Source organism: Glandiceps talaboti, chromosome 6 (assembly GCF_964340395.1).
Source record: "Glandiceps talaboti chromosome 6, keGlaTala1.1, whole genome shotgun sequence".
In the NCBI taxonomy this organism is placed as follows: domain Eukaryota; kingdom Metazoa; phylum Hemichordata; class Enteropneusta; family Spengelidae; genus Glandiceps; species Glandiceps talaboti.
Window position 1 is genome coordinate 21,248,628 of NC_135554.1, and position 17,501 is coordinate 21,266,128.

Below are 17,501 nucleotides of genomic sequence, written 5' to 3' on the forward strand. Positions count from 1 at the left end.
TGATTGATTTCTATATATGATACATTGTTGTCATGGCAACTAGGAGTGTCATCCTACCTCCATTTTCTCTTCCAAGAATGTATTTAAAAACTTAACACTGTACAATTTTATTGATTTCTATACAAGATACACCATTGCCATGGCAACAAGGAATATTTTCCTACCTCCATTTTCTCTTCTAAGTCGTGTAAGAATTCTCCATCACTGGCAGAGCTGGTTCTTAGATTACTACTCTTGGCACTCATGATGGCACGTGAAATGTACTCTATTCTCTGGGGTAGCCCTATATCAGTTCTGTTAAAGAGAGAGAGACATGAATTCAATTAGCTGTGCATCTCAACCCTGTGTCATGAATTTCACTAATTTAATTCACTTGTGACTGGAATTCATGATGACAGTTCATGCAGTTAGGAACTAGACTAGAATTGAATGAATGCCTTCGAGAGGGAATTGGTAAAAATTGAAATTCAAGCAATTTGTGAAGGATAGACAGAGCAAAATCTACATGTTGGTGACACTGTGACAGGCTTGCTGTGTTCACTATTATCAGAGGTTGTTGTTTCCATACTAAACAGTATTGGTCAAGCCTAATAGGAAAGTCTCTAGGCAAATCCATTGTGTTTCATAATATATGTACATAGTTTTACATATAGTGATATACTGTAAACCTATATATTTCGCCACTAGAAAATTTTGCAATTTTAGTTTTCATCTAGTTCCCACAGACTAATTTTTCACTAATTACCAGACTGATACATTGTGTTCATGTATTCATTAATTTGTTATTTTCGCTATCTCTATTTTGCTAAACTACAGTCAGTTGAAATGACATTTTTTTTCACCAATGCATTAAATATGTCTTAAACAAACTAGTGTGGAATTCCCAGAACTATACTCATTACATGTATCAATATTTGAGAAAGCAGTTGGCTGATCCAATTGCATGTGTATCTTTTAAAGGAAATGGGGAGGGGGTGTTGAATGAGATTAGCTAGTAATCTACAATACAAATATTTGAAAGTAGTTCGCACAAGCAATATCACATGCATGCAATGTGTTACTAAGGGCGATGACCACATGAAATGTACAGACTGTCACCAAAGTTATTAAATTGTACCATGAGAGGGTGTGAGACAGCTGATGTAATACCCAATAAGTTTACTAGTTTACTCATCACACACACTCATCACACACATGCACACACATGCGCATGCACTCACGCACATACACACACATTCACACACACAGACACACACACACACACACACACAAATGCACATACACAGTGACACACACCCTTAATTGAATATGCTGATGAAATGACTGTATTCCACTATATTGTCATATATTACAAATACCTAATATCCACTGAAATGACTACGTTCTATTATAATATTGTCATATATTACAAATTATACCTAATAAAATATTCAAAATTCATTTGAATGAAATCATGAATATTAATAACACAAAATTATGTGCTAATATTCCTAACTTGACAAAATAAGATTTAATTTTAAGCAAATGTCAAAATTAATTTTGTGAACATTTTAATGAGAAAACTTACCCATGCCTATCAGCAAGCTTAGATAAGATCCTGGCAGCAGCTGAGAAATTCTTAATTTTTTCATAGTATTTCCACAACAGGTCTAACATCTCTAGATTATCAGGTTGGTATGCTGCTGTTCTCTTTAGGTAGGACTCTACATAGGGTGAAGAAATCTGGTAACAGAGAAGATAGACACGTGATTTAAGATGACATGGATTGTTATTTCATGTAAAAGGGTAAAGTGCATAAGGTAGAGGACAACGGCAATGATTGATAAGTTGAAAACAACCCAGAATGACAATGATGGCATTGGAAGTGACAATGATTGACAAGTTGAAAACAACCCAGAATGACAATGATGGCATTGGAGGTGACAATGATTGACAAGTTGAAAACAACCCAGAATGACAATGATGGCATTGGAAGTGACAATGATTGACAAGTTGAAAACAACCCAGAATGACAATGATGGCATTGGAAGTGACAATGATTGATAAGTTGAAAACAACCCAGAATGACAATGATGGCATTGGAAGTGACAATGATTGACAAGTTGAAAACAACCCAGAATGACAACGATGGCATTGGAAGCGATTATAATTGACAAGTTGAAAACAACCAGAATGAGTAAATATATGTTTCATATTTAATTTAGTTTCTCATTATCACTTTCCTTCTAGCTAGGTTTGAAGGTGATTTAAAATAACAAATCCTTCAAACAACTCACATTGTGTCTCAGTAGTCTTTCATAGAAGACATTCATCAGACAAGGTATTTTGGTAGACTAGGTGGTGCTCATACAGTTTGAACACATTTGTGTACCCAATTTTATGAACAAGAACCCATCATGAGTCAAACATTGTTGTCTTATATACATAAAAGATTCAATCATTAGACAACTATACCCCAACTCTCAAACCCCTAGTAGTCACTACACTAGTCAAATGTGTCTGAATCTTAGCTATGTATAAGACTGACCTCCAATAGTTTGTCTGTGAGTCCAACAGTAACTAACCAGTCATACAGAGCTACGTGATATAACTCATCCTTAGATTTCAATCCCAGCGTCAACATTTGATCCATCTAATAAACAAAGAAAAACAAACAATTACATTTATGAGGTATTAATTATCAAAATGAAATAACATGTTTACTATGAAGGGTAAATTACAATGTTTCTCACTAAGCCATCTATACAACTATGTGTCTACTATAATGTATTAACAAACAAGCTCCATATAAATATATATATTTCCTTGTAGTTACTAGTACCAATAGTTCTGAATATAAGGAAGAGTTTCATGTCCAAGATGACACAGAATACAACCCAAAATATTGTTTCTCTACTGTGGAAATATAACCCATAACATCAAAGTAAAGCATTTTCTGTATGTATCCCAATCATTTATAGCATCCATATCAAGTGTAAAAGTATACTGTTTCATTTGCTAATACAACCCATAACATCAAAGTGAAGCATTTTCTGTATGTACCACAATTGTTTATAGCATCCATATCAAGTGTAAAAGTATACTGTTTCATTTGTTAATGCAACCCATAACATCAAAGTGAAGCATTTTCTGTATGTACCACAATTGCTTATAGGATCCATATCAAGTGTAAAAGTATACTGTGTCATTTGCTAATTGACCACATTAGAAAGGCCACATGCTAGGCTTGTAAATAAACCAATTGAAACAGTATACTTTTACACTTGATATGAATGCTATAAACAAGCGCAGCACATAGAGAAGTGCTTTATTTCAGTGTTACTCATTGTATATACTTCCATACTCAGTACATTATTATAAATTATAAATATTTTTATGACAAGCAAACTTTCCCTGGCTGTATTATTATGTTTTCTAGAGAGATCACAGTATTAAACACATTTATTTACTTACATGATGAGCAGCTTCTTGTGCACTTAGTCTTGTGGCTTCACTGGTTACAGTTGGAGGACCTGGCTTCTTAGGAACACCAGGAGATTGTGGGTAGGACTGACTTAAGTTAACAAGATGGGCCAAAACATCATGAACACATTTGTAACAATCCAGTCTGAAACATATACAGCAAATAAATAAAACTTTTACTCTTACTCAAACAAATTGATATGAAATGATGTTTAGGTATGAAATGATGTTTACGTATTGCACTGCAGTACAAATATCATTATATCATGGAATATAAACTCTGGTCGTTCTATGTCACGACAATGTGCATCTATGTCATAACAATGCGTGTCTACATCACTGGTTCTGCTGTGTTCGAAATATGAATCAAAACATTCAAAATTATCATTACATTCCCCGATCTGTCTTTGATTCTATTGGCACCGGTATACTTATGTTATTCCTCAATTTTATTCTTCATTCAGACAGAAAATGCTTGTGACCTAAGGGTTGTCACTACGAGTCGCTAGACAAAGGCCCCTTAGGTCACTCGTATTTTCATTGGCTGAACGAAGAAAAATATTGGGAATAACATCTAAATGGTAAGCACATGCACTGATGTAAGTATTCAATGGTACATTGTACATATGTATATAAAGTATATAGTATATAAATGTATATAAAATATAAAGTATTTTCATTACCTTGTGACAAATGCATTCATTCCTTGTGCATCTTCAGGTGGTTGACCACTACGATAATAATGTAAGGCTAACTTTTGTTGATCTCTTCTGTCAGCTGTAATCAAACTCAGCTCCACTATGCCATCATAGAAACCAACTGAAATGCAAAATACTCTTTACAATGTAGCTGAAATAATATGACATTTATTTCAATATTAAATTTTCAAAGGCAACGTGCCTTTACATAGAAACAAATGTAAGAAATATTATCGAATTCAACTTTTGTTTGGAACAAAGATCAATTCAATACTATGGTTACCAACACAGACTCCATGTGAAGTGAAATAAAATATAAAAAATAAATAAAAACAAAAAATAAATAAATAAATAAATAAATAAATAAATAAATAAATAAAAAATAAATAAATAAATAATCAAAATAAAAAAATAAATAACAAATATATAAATACAAGTGCTTTACCATTTATTTTTTATCACACTCTTTTAATCTTTTTTGAAAATGCAATTTTTTTTTTGACAGATCTCTGATCAAATATTCATTTTCTATCATAGAAAGCTATAATGAATACAGTCGAACTTGTATAAAACTCATTTCATACACACCTGCTTGGTACTCTGCACAAACTGCTTGTAAATTCAACTGATGGCTCACTTCACTAAAAAGCTGAAAAGTTAAATTAAAGAAAAAATTCACAAAACTATAATATCATTGTCTACTCACTTACAATTACTCAATAACTGATAAGAATACACACAACCAATAAGTCTTTGTGAAAGTATCATTTTGTATGTACTGTATCAATTCACTATTCCTCATTATATCAGAATTCTATATTGTCACAAAACCGTGCATTTTTACCCCATTTCTTTCAAACAGTGGAAGACCCAAAACACATTGCATAGCCAAAGGGCTGTAAAAGCCAACTGTACTGAAGTAACACATAACTTTATACATTCACAGAAGTATACCAAAAACACTTTTGAATCAATATATTCATGTAATAGAGGAATATCAAACTATGTGTGTATTTATGTAACTAGCAATATTCAGTTCTTTGTAACTTCTTTGTCAAAGTTAATTTACCATTGAAATATAAATTCATTATAAGTAATTTACAAAAAAGTAAGTTTACCAGAAATGAAAAATAATAAGAAAAAAACACCACTGAATACTTCAACTTGCTTTTCAAAATCAAACCCTTACCTCTAAAGATTTTTTCAGCATTTGTTCTTTGTCAAATCTGTTTGTAGTTTGTTTGGCAGTCTGTAATAATTCGTTGGCTTTAGATACTATAGCATCCTCAGTACTGTACAACAATGGACACACTTCTCTCAACTTTGAACTAATAGCATCGGTGGTGGCATTGTCGCCAAGGTAACGGTTGATTAATGCTGTAATCAGAGCACTGCAAAGCTGAAAAGTATAAACGTTCAGTTTATTAAACTATTCATGCACTTCTTGTAAAAGCCCAGATTCCATTTATTGTTTGTACTTATCTCATGCGGTTGCTTAAAACTGTATTTCTTAAAATCGTGAAATTCAATTCTGCAAAGTCAAAAAAAAAAAAAATATCCAGTATCTCTGTGATGCAGGTCACCTGACCAGACCTAACCTAACATGACCTGAACTGACCTGATCTGCAACCTGGGCCAAGATGGCAACTGCATGTAATTTGTGATTTTGATAAATTACAACAGTGAAATTGACATCTTTTCAGTCCATTTTTATTAAGAAATACATTTTTTTCCTAACAAATTGTCCATAATTTGTCTTATTTTGTTAATCAAACAATTAAAGCAGTGGCTCTTGAGTTCCTGAGATCTCTTAAAATTGTTTGATGTCAAAGGTCAGTGTATCAGTTATAGATTCTCACATTAGTGTTACCTTACCAGTGGAGCAGTAAGGACATTAATATACAGTAATTCTTTTGTTGAGGATCAATTTTTCTTTATAGCTCTGCCAGACAACTATTTCTTCACACCTAAATTTTAAATTGTAATCTGAATTGGGCTTTTCAGGTGATCTATGAAAATCCTCCAGTGTGACATACATATAACAGTGACAAAATACTCCTCTGCAATGTTAAGTAAAGGCACCCTAGGTGTGTGAAATGTATCAAATTACCATTGTTATAATGATAAATAAAGACCCCCTAGGTGCGTGAAATGTATCAAATTACCATTGTTATAATGGTAAATAAAGACCCCCTAGGTGTATGAAATGTATAAAATTACCTCTCTTCCCATTGTTACCAGGTCACAAAACTTCATCTGTCTAAGTTGGTTTTGATGATCCTATGAAAGGAAAACAAAAATTCATAAGATTAGCTGTAAGTGCACAGAGACAACAACAGCAAAGACATACAAATACATGTAGTATCATAATACAGAATTCACTATTTTCAATACATCCAAAATTTTAAGTATGAAGTATTAGGCTAACTGTGCATTGGAATAACGGTTTGATAACTTACTTTCTGTAACTGCATTGCTATGATATGGAATTGGTGATCACATACAATCTTCAATAATGCTAACACTTGACAAGTATATTGGAGTAAAAACTGTAGGTTTGTCAGGGCTATCTTTTCAGCAACTTCTGCTTCAGCTGAGATGGAAAACAAGATTTAACATCAAAAGATGAATGTACTGACTTACTTAACAAGTCTTGACAAATACACATGTTAAGTGGCAAATAATTTATAGTTAAGTCTAAGTTCTGAGTGTTTGTTATTACAGAATGGTTACTAAAGTGAGAGTTCACTAGAATAAGGATAGAGTGAAGCTTCATTTCAATTTGTAAAGTGGCCATATGGATGAGGATTGGGTATTTATTTTGTTTTTTTTTGTAATTTATAAAACAATTATGTCATGGCTTCCTAAGTTGCAAAATCAATGTGAAACAACATATGCCAAGTCCTTGTTTGTAACTCAATAACAAAAGATTAATAACTATGTAAAAGCTGTTATTTTACGGACAATCACAAACTTTTAACACATTTTAAAGCTTTTTGCAATGTATTGAGTTTCAAACACAGACTTTGTCAATGTTGTTTCACATTGACTTAGCAACTAGGAAGCCACGACAAAATTGTTTTATAAATCAAAAATCCAAAATGAATACCCAATCCTCATCCATATGGCCACTTTAAGTTTTTGCCTTCTGTAGGCCAATGATAAAGTTCCAAAAAGTAGAAATTCTAATATCAGATTATACATGCTTACCTCTTTGTCTCTGGAATGACTGTCTAGAGGCTCTTCCACCAACCATGGTGTCTTGTCTGGACATACTGAATGCAGCTGTAGCTGTAAGACTGAGTTATAGGAACAAAATATTCAAATTTCCAGCTCCAACATCAAAATAAAAAAATTTAATTTGTACCCGCCCATAATATTTTGCTGAACAGCACCCGCTCTGGCAACAAGAAGCAAGTGTCTAGACTGTCAATGTCATGGTGGCGATGACGACACTTGTTCATGAACAGGGTATTTTTTTTCATGACGGAAGTTATTGAAGTAGGGGGCTGAAAACATGTCAATTGTGTAGAGAAGCTGGGAAAGGACTTGTTTCCAGGAATCCAATAACAAGAAGATAAAGAGAAGGAAAAGGAGATGCAGAGAAACATGAAGATGATTTTTTATTTTTTTAATCTTTTTTTTTAAATCGACTGACCAACCCGACTGACCAACCCATAGTTGCCATGACAAAGTAACGAGAAACATAAAAAAAGATAGGGTTAACCTTATCTGTGGAGTCATAAGGATTACACAGCCAACTTTCTGCAGTCCTGTGGCAGTTTATGTAAAATTGAACACTAAGTGTGATAAGATTGAAACAATCCATTTTTTAAATCATAAACTTATACTGACCATGCAGCTACTACTGTAAAATGCACTATTGTAACTGGAAGTTGTCAAATTAACTGCGGTTACATTGTGTTCTGTTTTAATAATACAAAACACTGAAAAACTTTCTGTTAGACAGTATGACAGTTTGTATCAGGATAAATCATTTTTTGGTTCATTCAGTTTCTCTGAATTTCTTTTAAAATGTATGTGGGATAATATATTAAATATATATTTTATATTTTGATGAAGTGAAGAAGGGAAACACAGTTTACCATGTTCCCGAATTTTCTGAAACAACAATGCTTGACTTAAAAATCAACCACAATTCAAAATAACCAGACAGTACCCCATCTGTATGCTTTTGAAAGTGAGGATAGCACTTCTTTGAAGTGAAATTTTTTCTTTAAAGTTGCCATATGGATGAGAATTTGGTATTTATTTTGGATTTTTATTTGATAAAACAGCTTCACTATGTTTTTCTACTTGGATAAAAAATGCGAAAGAACATATACCAAGTCCATGTTCATAACTTAATGCATTGCAAAATGATGCAAAAAGCGTAAAAAGTTTGTTATTGTACGTACAATAACAAACATTTTACACATTGTTTAATGTTTTGCCGTTTATTGAGATAAGAACATGGACTTGGTATATGTTCTTTCGCATTATTTTTTCAAGTAGAAAAACATAGTGAAGCTGTTTTATCAAACAAAAATCCAAAATAAATACCAAATTCTCATCCATATGGCCACTTTAATCATGTCACTGTTAAAAAATTGTGAATACAGATATGCAAATTTACTGTTTATCTGAAATATATTTTATTTGGATACAAGCAATGTATCTATGTACCCTATTAAATACATTCTTTTTAGTAGGTATATTAAATTTGAATTATTAACAAAATTTAAAGTGGTCATATGGATCTGATGAGAATGGGTATTTATTTTGAAATTAGGCCTAATAAAAAAACTGTTTGGTTCCGGTTACCCAAGCCCACCTAGTTTTTCACGCTGACCTTAAATTTTTTTTATGCATAAATTGAGAAGAAAAAAATAAAATTGCAAAAATTGTGAAGTCTAGCAATGATGAAACGCAGAAACTGACATCAACTTAAAAATACCGCCAATGGCATTGTAGCACAACTGTACAGTTTTTAAAAATGCTAACATGCGAACAATAAGTGTTCATTTGGTGAATGACTATCCAGTTGCCTATCCAACCATGTTGCTATCTTTACGATATATGCTATCATTTGGCTGTTGCTATGGATGTGGTCTTGTTGCTAGGCATATTTACATACATTTTTTTGAATGTTTATTCAATTGTCTATTAATCTCCATTGTTATCTTCACAATATATGTGTGATCATACTGTCTAACAGAAAGTTTTTCAGTGAATTATTAAAATACACAATATTGAAATGACATATTTATGTTTTTTTGTTATCAAATGATTACCATCACCAATTCAAGTTTAGTGGTACCAGCATCATGGGATGAAATCAACATATCATTGTACTGATCAATTACAATGTGTGTGTCTGCCACAATATCTCTATGTAGGTTAAAATGTAGACAATATATTCATACAGTTGTATACAGTTGTACTCGGGTATTGCAGACAATTTTCAAATAAAATTACATGTAATATATCCAAATGTCATTTGATATGTGAATTTTAACCTTTGACCTGATGTCCAATGCACTTTACTTGAATACACACGACTGAAGTGACAGATTTCTGTTTTGGTGTCCACTTTTAAATCTATCAATTCAAGTTTGGTGGTACCAGCATCCAGTATATAAAATGTACACATCATTGTACTAGACAACTACATATATCACACGGTGTGCATACACTTTATATATATGTATGTACTGCATAGTTACACTTGTAACATCTGTGTTTGTACTGTACAAACACACACACATGTTACGCATAAAGTACTTATATCTACAGGATTTTTCCGGCTAAATAAATCCTATTTACAGTCTTTAAAATGACACTTGATGAAGACTTTTAAAATTGTGTCAACAAGTTGCTGATAAAAAGGAATACTCACTGAAAATGTTCAAACTGTGGCTCTATTTTGCGTGGACAAATATTCACAATTTTTTAATTTCGGTTGCACATAAAAATTATTATACCAACAATATAATGTAATTAGCATGGTATCTGACAGCAATTCTTCCTGTCAGCTTCTATTTATATACTACAACTTGTATGTTTGGTTGTTATGATATGAACGATGCAACTCTCAAACCTCACAATTTCATTACCGCAATCTTCCTCCAGAGGGCAGCCTGCCACTGAATAAACTGACCTACTTACAGTCAGTTTGTGGTCACAGTATGACTTAGAAGTCTTAAACCAACTGAATCAGAACATCAACATTGTCGCCTTCTTGGGCTTACCTTTCTGCTAGTGCTGTAAACTGAGAGTTTTTCTCCATGAAATCTCTCAGTAATTCAAGATGTGTAGAAAACCAGGCTATAGCCTCTCCATTATATCGACTTTCCAGCTGTGAATACAATCAAGAAGTTGTCACAAAAAATAAACATACTGAAAATGTCTTTGTATAAATCATAAGAAAACAGCAATATTACTGAGATATCTTATTGAGCCAGATGATGACATGTAGTTTAATATGCAAGTACAATTTCTGTCATGCCATACAATGAATGTAGCAATACTAGTCAAGATTCCTGTCTCCTGTCAAGCCAGGCAATGATCCACTTCAGGTTAAATGGTTGCAACTGTATCTCTATTTGTACATGTACACAAACCACTACACCAAATAATGTCACAAATCTCATATTTTTAACAATACTTACATAATTTTGAAGTCCATATTCAGTTCTACATTGCACTTCTCTCACTAGAATTTTATCCCACAGTGGCCTGGAGAAAGAAGTACATTGGTACAAAAAAAGAAAGATATTTGAATTAATTGAGTAAAACAATACTACAATCTCGTTTTCTCAGATCCTTCACCATAACAATCAATATGATGAAATACAATGCTTCTCCAATATTCAGTTGTTATTACTCCGTGATTTGACCACATTGAACAAACTTCAATTTTTTTTCCCCGATAACTTTAATACAAGCTGTCAATTCATTTTACATTTGGTTAAAAACACATCAATATTTAATAGCAATGTTTCACTTATCAACTATCTAAAGTTTTTATGTTTTGAAAAAAAAAACTGACAAAGTTTGTAATACCTCACTGCAAAACTACACGTAACAGGCAGTCTACAGAAGGAAAAGCTTTCCACGACAGTAAATCCAATAGTGAATTTTACAGCAGCAGTACCATGAGAAAGGTTTAAAAAGTTGGTAAACCTCCATCTTGCATAATATACTACCCCATAAGCCACTACGCTTTTATGTACATTTTTGTATGCCAAAAAAGCTAATAGAATCATACCACATAACTGGTGGTAGTAGTAGAGAGGTACATGTAGCTGGCAAAAGAATGACTCATCTCTCATAATTCTAAAAAAAGTAGAGATACAAACGACAAAATCTGGTGACCTACTTAACCTATCTTAATACACCCAAAAGCCACTACACCTTATTTTTATACCAAACAATGATATCATACCAATCGTTGGAGGTACAATGTAAATATGGGGGGGGGGGGGGGGGGGGGTGTTAGCTGGTAAAAGAACATCTCCTACCTTAGAATTCTACAGAAGTAGAGACACAAACCACGAAATCTGCCTGAATAGATGATTTCTGATATGCCTTGTGGAGCTGTTTGAGATAGTTGATGTGATGGTAAGTGAGGTTGTGGTGTGGTAATTGAGGTATCCATCAATCCTTGGCCTGACATGATGACTGCTGGAGTGGATGCTATCAAATCAATCAATAATGCACAAGTTTAAGAATATGTCAAAACTTTCTCAACTTTCGTGCTACATCATCATGGTTACTGGACAACTTGTAGACAGTGAAATAATAATACAATGTTGGCAGTATTTGCTATAATAATGTGGCATTCAACTTAAAGCCCCATGATTCAACCCCAGTTTCTCATATTAGTGTTATCTCATCAGTGGACCTTTCATTATAGATTACAAGATCATTCTAATTTTTTCCAGACAAGCTTGTTTTATAGCTCTACCAGATAACTTTTAATCCCAAATCAACATTGGCCTTTAAAAGCCCATGATTCAATTCAAGGTAATCACATGCTATCTTATCAGTGCTGCAAGGATAAAATTGGATCTTTCTTTTGTTCAGGCACAACTTTTTTCATAGTTCTGTTAGAGAACAGTTTTTCTCATCAAAATGTTAATCGTAACATGACATGGGTCTTTTAACAGAAAATTGTTTCTGACTGTATACAGTAACTTTCATCATGTAATAGTGTGAATCTTTAGAATTATCAAGTTGCTGTTGTTGTTGTTATTTGTATTTGGGGGAAATTGGGTTGATAATACAGGTAGTAATGTACAAAGTCAAGACAACTTTTGCACATCAATTTGGTAGAATTTTATTAACCATATTAAACTTACCTGCTGATGGTGTTGCCAAGGTACCTATAGCAGGAGTGGCTACTGATGCAGAAACTGATCCTGCTGTGTGTTTAGAAGAAAATTTATTTCAAATTCATATGTTAATTGAAATATCTGGATAGCTACAACAATTTCTGTTTTTCTGTTGAGTGTGTATACATGTATATTAATGTGCATTCTGATTAATATACCTGTATGATGTCTAAGTATATGTGTACATCATGTGCATGCTCACTATATATGTAAATTTTGGCATATATATGTATATGTATGTGCATGTGTATGTGGACATGTGAATGTTTATGTCACATTGTGTATGTTCTGATGTACATATCTTTGTGTGTGAATATGTATGTATGAGTGCATACGCATGCATGCATGTATGCATGTATGTATGTATGTATGTATGTATGTATGTATGTATGTATGTATGTATGTATGTATGAGTGCATACGCATGCATGCATGTATGTATGTATGTATGTATGTATGTATGTATGTATGTATGTATGTATGTATGTACATGTATGTGTGTATGTGTGTGAGTGTGCATGTGTGTACAGATATATGTGTACATTGTATGTACTTATGCACATGTGTCTATGTGTCTGTGTGTGTGTGTGTGTGTGTGTGTGTGTGTGTGTGTGTGTGTGTGTGTGTGTGTGTGTGTGTGTGTGCACTTTAATCTACAACTTACCATATGGTGAGGTGACAGTTGCCCCTGGTGTGGGTAGTTCTGATTGATGCATAGGTTCACCTCCAAACCTAATAAATGCCCTTGTTGCCCATTCTATAATTTGTGGGTCTGTACTTGCCCTTGAACATGATAATACCAGACACGTGGCACAGGCATGGTCCTCCTGGTAGTAGCAAAACATAGATTACAACATCCTCAGTTTCATTTGATTACTATGGTGATATCTTCATCTTCATACATTATGTAAAAATAACAGAACCCCATGCCTCGTGTCAGTTTGGATACTCAGAGTTATTTGAACTCAGGCTTACAGTGTTTTCTGCTGAGCGTAGCTTGTGAAAGTATGGCTGCAAAGAACACTGCATGCCCTTATGCAAATCCCCTAAGTACACCACACTTGCACTCATGAGTCGTGGGGTTCTGTCATATAATCACACAGACATTATATTTCAGTTCAACATCAGCTCAGAATTCTGCAATCTGCAAACCACATTGATGTCTACATTCAGATTTTTAGTTCAATGAGTCACTGGGATTTTGTTACTAATTAAGATTATTATCCAGTTCTACAAACCTTATGAAGTTTGAAGAAAGCCTCCACATCAGCATTATCTGGACCGAGGTTTTGGTGCAGTAACTGACGAAGCTGCTCGGCAGGACTCAAAACATCAAAGATATGACTACCCTGTAAATAAACAGACAAAAAATATAATGCATTGTTGGACTTTGGTCCACTGGAATAGACAACTGACATAATTAGCATGAAAGGTACACTAATGATAAGACTAGTGTAGCTGAGAACTATCCCAAGAATGACAGCAAAAATCTATGAAATAGTAACATGCATCGTATCTCATACTACCATGGCTGATGACTTTAGAAGTGGTTGTCATGGTAACATATCTATTTAAGAACTAGTGAATACAAATCTACAGAATGGGAACACATGGTAGTATATACTGTAGTTACCATGGTATTACAAACATACTTGAGAATTAAGAAGTACAAATCTACAGAATAGTAACACATGTTATGTTTAATACCGCAGCTGGTGGTTGCCATGGTAACATACCTGAGAATTAAGAGTTACAAATCTACAGAATGGCAACACATGTTGTGTTTATTACCACAGCTGGTGGTTGCCATGGTAACATACCTGAGAACTAAGAAGTACAAATCTACGGAATGGTAACACATGTTGGGTTACTACAGCTGGTGGATCTGGATACAGTGACTGTTGTTGCATTACATGTACTGGCAATGAACTTGGTACTTCAGCTAAGGCCCAGGTGTGTCCATCCATAGTAGTTGTCACCTGTAAAATATAATAATATATAACTTAAGATTTTGATTATTTACAACATCTTTACTTATTCAGGTCTCAGTGATTTATGTAGAGTATTTGCAAATTTTCCTCTTATTCAACAAACCCATACTTAACTGTCAAGTTGGAGCAAATTTTTTTGACTCTACAAATACAGACAGATTTCAAGTAAAACTTTGAAACATTTAGCCAATGAATTATTGGAAAAAAACTGCCTTCACTTTATAAATTTGGGTAAATTCAGTTTGTGGACTGAGAATACAAATTCAGTTTGTGAACTTGGAATAGTATATGTAGCAAAGAAATACACTGTATGTGTTGTGTTTGCTGAGGTCGGCCAACTCCAGTAAAACAGCACGAAAGAAACGTAAAACTTACACAGCTTTCAGTATCTTAGAACCCAGGAAACGTTGACTGGGGAACTCTGGTACATTTTATGTACATAGTGCCATATATCAAAACCATTGGATTTAAGATTAAAAGTTTTAACAGACGGAAGTGTTCCTTACTTGTGTTTCTATGAGAGGTCTTTGAAAGGGAAATGAATCTGAGTTGATACACCATACAGAGTCTGTATCTTCTGTCTGTGATGAACACAGTAATAAAGTTCCTGAAAATGGATAAAAATGGCAAGATTGTATTGTAATAACGCTAGGGAGGTAGGAATGTGGTTAGTGGATGATGGGTGTAGGTTATGAACCCCTAACTTACTTCAAATTTGTATCACTAGCCAAGTAGTTCACTATGGTACAGATGGTACAGGTCTCCTGTAAACTTTAAAATCATCATAAAAGTGAATTTAGGTATTTTAACACAAACTGAATTCAGTAAAAAGACTATCTTTATACTTTGTGAAAATTCTGACAAAATGTTGTATTTAAATTGACTTATACTTAGTGTTAAACCAGGTACTTATAGCCATTTTCTAAGCTAACATGTTCATTTTTTTCTGAATCAGTGATTACTTCCCAGAGAGATGTCATACTAGTATACAGTTCTTACATTTCCTATAGATTGCTTTTACGTATGTCTGTTGGTCTGTGTGGTGATGTTATATATTTACATTTCCTAAAGATTCCTTTTACGTATGTCTGTTGGTCTCTGTGGTGATATTATAAATTTACATTTCCTAAAGATTCCTTTTACGTATGTCTGTTGGTCTCTGTGGTGATATTATAAATTTACCTTTCCTTTAGATTCCTTTTACGTGTCGGTTGGTCTCTGTGGTGATGTTATATATTTACATTTCCTTTAGATTCCTTTTACGTATGTCTGTTGGTCTCTGTGGTGATGTTATAAATTTACATTTCCTTTAGATTTCTTTTACGTATGTCTGTTGGTCTCCATGGTGATGTTATATATTTACCTTTCCTAAAGATTCCTTTTACATGTCTATTGGTCTGTGTGGAGATGTTATATATTTACCTTTCCTATACAATGCCTTGTGCACATTCGTTGGTCTCTATGGCGATGTTATACATTTACCTTTCCTATAGATTGCTTTTACGCCACAATGCCTTGTGTACATTTGTGGGTCTCTATGGTGATGTTATAAATTTACCTTTCCTATACAATGCCTTGTGTACATTCGTTGGTCTCTGTGGAGCTGCTGTAGTTGTAAAACCTGGTGGTAATCTGACATGCACCAATAGTAATGTTGAAGGTCTACTGAGCGATCTAATATTGCTCAATGGTGAGGTTGTGAAATACAGACGTACTCCTGCAAAGAAATATATGACACTTACATTTAGTTCAAAGGTCATGTCATGTCATGTCATGTCATGTCATGTCATGTCATGTCATGTCATGTTATTGTTTACTAAGATGTCCTTTGTGGACTTTTCAAATTATACAGTACTTCAATAAAATTCACAAAAACAGAGCCACATCCAGCCCTCTGGCTTATATAGGACACAAAGAATATCAAATTAAATACATAAATAAATAAATAAATGTAACATACGATTCAGTGGTAAATAAAGGTTTTCCTACAGTTAAAGGCTTCATGTAAAAAGTTTGCAGTATCAATGGGAAATTTTATCATTAAATATTGTAGTTTATCATATATGTTCATATGACTGAAGTTTGGCATTGAAGTTATTATTTTATCCAGTAATGCTTTCAAGTCATAAAATACAGACGTACTCCTGCAATAAATACACAACACTTACATTTACTGGTCCAGTAGTACTAAACATTCCTTTCAGCTTGGAGTGAGATGCTTTTATAATACACAGAAGAAAGCACTTCTATTACATATACATGTAGTTCTTTTCCTCTTATCAAAACTCACTCATTCATTTTCACACGTTATCGTCTGCTTGTCAGCAGTGTTTTACATCTGCAACCATAGCAGCCAACTAGATGGCATCCTTCAAAAACGTGCACACTACTAACTTAATTGTGTCAGTACAAGTGAAGGAAATGTATCATGATTTGAACCACTACTAACCTGTTTGTGTAATTGCAACAAGATGTACACTTGAGGATTCACTTCTTGGAATGGCTGCTATGGCAACGATGGGTTTAAAATTGGATCTCTCTATGGTCCTATCAATATAAAAACACACAAAATTACAAATGAGATTTCAAAAAAATTCAAAAACTTGCAAAAAAAATCACTCCTATAGAAATCCTAAAAAAATCTAAGGGTTTTTTTTAACCTGACATTTGTCTGGTCTGTTGACCTGCTGTCTATAATATACATGTATGATGTACATATTTTCACCACAACATCAATGCCCTTTGCAGAGATTGGTAAAATATACAGGTAAAATTACCTAACAAAAGTATACTAGATTTTGTTCCACATTTACTACAATCACATTGTATCAATTTTACAAAGTTTTGCAAAGTTTCCCTTCTCCTTCATACCACAGTTTAAACATGAACTTTGCAAAACAAACTGGAATTATACTGTACTTTTGTGGCACATTGACACTGTATTCTCCTTTGTGC

General features: G+C 33.5%; 1 protein-coding gene across 1 annotated transcript in view; it reads right to left on the reverse strand.

The window, feature by feature from the left end:
* LOC144436309 (nuclear pore complex protein Nup155-like) overlaps positions 1-17,501 on the reverse strand; it is a 32,260-nt gene that overhangs the window by 9,165 nt on the left and 5,594 nt on the right. The window contains exons 9-28 of the mRNA XM_078125064.1: positions 16,996-17,093; positions 16,105-16,263; positions 15,053-15,153; positions 14,376-14,534; positions 13,794-13,904; positions 13,220-13,382; positions 12,524-12,583; positions 11,684-11,858; positions 10,832-10,898; positions 10,412-10,518; positions 7,371-7,459; positions 6,620-6,753; positions 6,381-6,440; positions 5,350-5,559; positions 4,749-4,809; positions 4,146-4,281; positions 3,454-3,607; positions 2,528-2,632; positions 1,568-1,722; positions 165-294 (exon numbers count right to left, since the gene is read on the reverse strand). Coding sequence (XP_077981190.1) covers positions 165-294; positions 1,568-1,722; positions 2,528-2,632; positions 3,454-3,607; positions 4,146-4,281; positions 4,749-4,809; positions 5,350-5,559; positions 6,381-6,440; positions 6,620-6,753; positions 7,371-7,459; positions 10,412-10,518; positions 10,832-10,898; positions 11,684-11,858; positions 12,524-12,583; positions 13,220-13,382; positions 13,794-13,904; positions 14,376-14,534; positions 15,053-15,153; positions 16,105-16,263; positions 16,996-17,093 — 2,434 coding nt within the window. The remainder of the gene's footprint in view (positions 1-164; positions 295-1,567; positions 1,723-2,527; positions 2,633-3,453; positions 3,608-4,145; positions 4,282-4,748; positions 4,810-5,349; positions 5,560-6,380; positions 6,441-6,619; positions 6,754-7,370; positions 7,460-10,411; positions 10,519-10,831; positions 10,899-11,683; positions 11,859-12,523; positions 12,584-13,219; positions 13,383-13,793; positions 13,905-14,375; positions 14,535-15,052; positions 15,154-16,104; positions 16,264-16,995; positions 17,094-17,501) is intronic.